The sequence below is a fragment of the Colobus angolensis genome, unplaced genomic scaffold (genome assembly GCF_000951035.1).
Source record: "Colobus angolensis palliatus isolate OR3802 unplaced genomic scaffold, Cang.pa_1.0 Scaffold63, whole genome shotgun sequence".
In the NCBI taxonomy this organism is placed as follows: domain Eukaryota; kingdom Metazoa; phylum Chordata; class Mammalia; order Primates; family Cercopithecidae; genus Colobus; species Colobus angolensis.
Window position 1 is genome coordinate 8945666 of NW_012119932.1, and position 2374 is coordinate 8948039.

Consider the following 2374-nt stretch of genomic DNA (forward strand, 5'->3'; position numbering starts at 1 on the left):
TTTAATTTTAAACAGGGCTTGTACTTTGATTATTTATCACAGTATCAAATTCCACAAATAAAATATTCTTTTACTTTGAAATCTCTGTCTTCACTTTATGGCTTTTTAATGTGAAATTTTATATTGGTATTATTGATGTACCTTGACTTCATTTTACTAAACAGCACTCATATTAGTACTTCAGTACCGGCAACACAGCTAAGCCTTAAACTGAGCCAAATATCTATTAAAGTGAATTGCTTTTTATGCTGAAATCAATTTATTGAATAAAAGTCCCTTGCCACAATGAAATAAAGAATATAATTCCATGTTTGAAGGAACAACAATTTTCAAATTTTTAAAAAATATAATCTGGCCAGGCGTGGTGGCTCACTCCTGTAATCTTAGCACTTTGGGAGACTGAGGCGGGCAGATCACCTGAGGTCAGGAGTTCGAGATCAACCTGGCCAACATGGTGAAACCCCATCTCTACTAAAAACACAAAAATTAGCCGGGCGTGGTGGCAGGCGCCTGTAATCCCAGCTACTCGGAAGGCTGAGGCAGGAGAATCGCTTGAACCTGGGAGACAGAGGTTGCAGTGAGCTGAGATTGCACCATCACACTCCAGCCTGGGGGACAAGAGTAAGACATTGTCTCAAAAAAAAAAAAAAAGTTTAGTCTAAAAATTATTCAATAATTTCAGGTGTGTTCTTTAAAACTAAATTTACTCAATCAATTCATATAATCCTCTCCATATAAAAGATAAAAATCTTATTCTTGGGCTAACTTGATGGAAAAGCTTCTTAGTTTTTTAAAAGGCTCTATTAAAGAGTATTCTTAGAAAAAGTGTGGTGTACATCAGTGGTCCCCAACCTTTTTGGCACCAGGGACCAGTTTTGTGGAAGACAATTTTTCCACGGTTGGGGGTGGGGGTGAGGGTGGGTTCTGGGATGAAACTATTCTACCTCAGATCATCAGGCATTAAATTCTCATAAGGAGCGCAAGCCAGATCCCTCGCATACACAGTTCACAACAGGGTTTGGGCTCATATGAGGATATAATGCCGCTGCTGATCTGACAGGAGGTGGAGTTCAGGCGGTAACGTTCAGTTCGAGGCTCACCACGTGCTGTGCAGGCTGCTTCCTAACAGACCAGGGACCGGTACGGGGACCATGTTCCAGGGGTTGGGGACCTCAGTATACCTAACCAACTAAAATTAACTGCTAACCCTTTCTAGAAATACCTGAAAGTCAACTTACAAGAATATTACTTTACTTAAATTTAGCACCTTTTGTATATGTAAAAAAAAAAAAAAAAAAAAAACTGATGTGCTAGAGTTAGTAAAAATGGCTTATTCTCTACAATCTAGTCATTTCCTTTATAGTGCAAAAACTTACACCCCAAGAAAAAAAGAAGGATTACAAATGTGCACACAGGTATCACAAAGAGGCCTTACTAGATGCCATTTTCTTTTTAAAATGGAGACATTTCAAAGGCAGAAAAAAACCTGAGTCTGGTTAGGTAATTGAAGTAAATGTAAGAGAGAGTCACGAGGATATTTTTACACAGGCCCAGCACGGGTGTGATAGTCCCCAGGGCAATGATTAAACCAAGTCTAACAAAAACAAATGGTAAATCTTGCAGCAGGATGCTCAGGGAATTGAAAAGAGGGTTTTGGGGAGTGAATGTAATTCGAAGGAGAGAAATAAAACTGAATATGTAGACTGGGTATAGCCAGCTTGACTTGTACACTTTGGGGTGACCTGCCACACGCACCATTTCTATCGTGTCAGACCACAGGAGAAAGCTCCATAAGAATAATTCTGCCCGGACATCTCGCCGGGACATCATTTTCAGGATTCCAGAGTCACAGGAGGGCTCCTGGGGTCCCGTGAACACAGACACCTGGCTCCATGTCATGGCTCTTGATGGCAGAGACAACTGGGTGCTGTTGGTTGCCTGGGGAGATGCAGCATTTTCTTGACTTTGCCTCACTTGCTCCGTCACCGTTTTTATGTGTTGCAAAGAGCTTGAATGGGTGTGCCCATTTTGGCTACCTGCAATTAACAGATTTATTTACATTTTAGTTTTTAAAATGTATCCATTTTGGCTCAAATGTTATTCAAATTTAAAATTCCATTTAAAGGTGGAATTCTCCATATTCTTTTGTTTTTCACTTAATTTAATTTTATTTTATTTTAAGTTCCAGGATACATGTGCAGGACGTGCAGGTTTGTTACATAGGCAAACGTGTGCCATGGTGGTGTGCTGCACCTGTCAACCCATCACGTAGACATTAAGCCTCACATGCATTAGCTATTTATCCTGATGCTCTCCCTCCCCGCATATTCTATTACTTGAGACCTATTTTACCCATGGAATTTCAAGATAACAC

General features: G+C 40.1%; 1 protein-coding gene across 1 annotated transcript in view; it reads right to left on the reverse strand.

Annotated features, from left to right (window-relative positions):
* Nucleotides 1–1452: 1452 nt before the first annotated feature.
* The window catches only part of TMEM236 (transmembrane protein 236), a 46044-nt gene continuing 45122 nt past the window's right edge, over nucleotides 1453–2374 (reverse strand). The window contains exon 4 of the mRNA XM_011963886.1: nucleotides 1453–2036. Within this exon, the coding sequence (XP_011819276.1) occupies nucleotides 1453–2036 (584 nt within the window). The remainder of the gene's footprint in view (nucleotides 2037–2374) is intronic.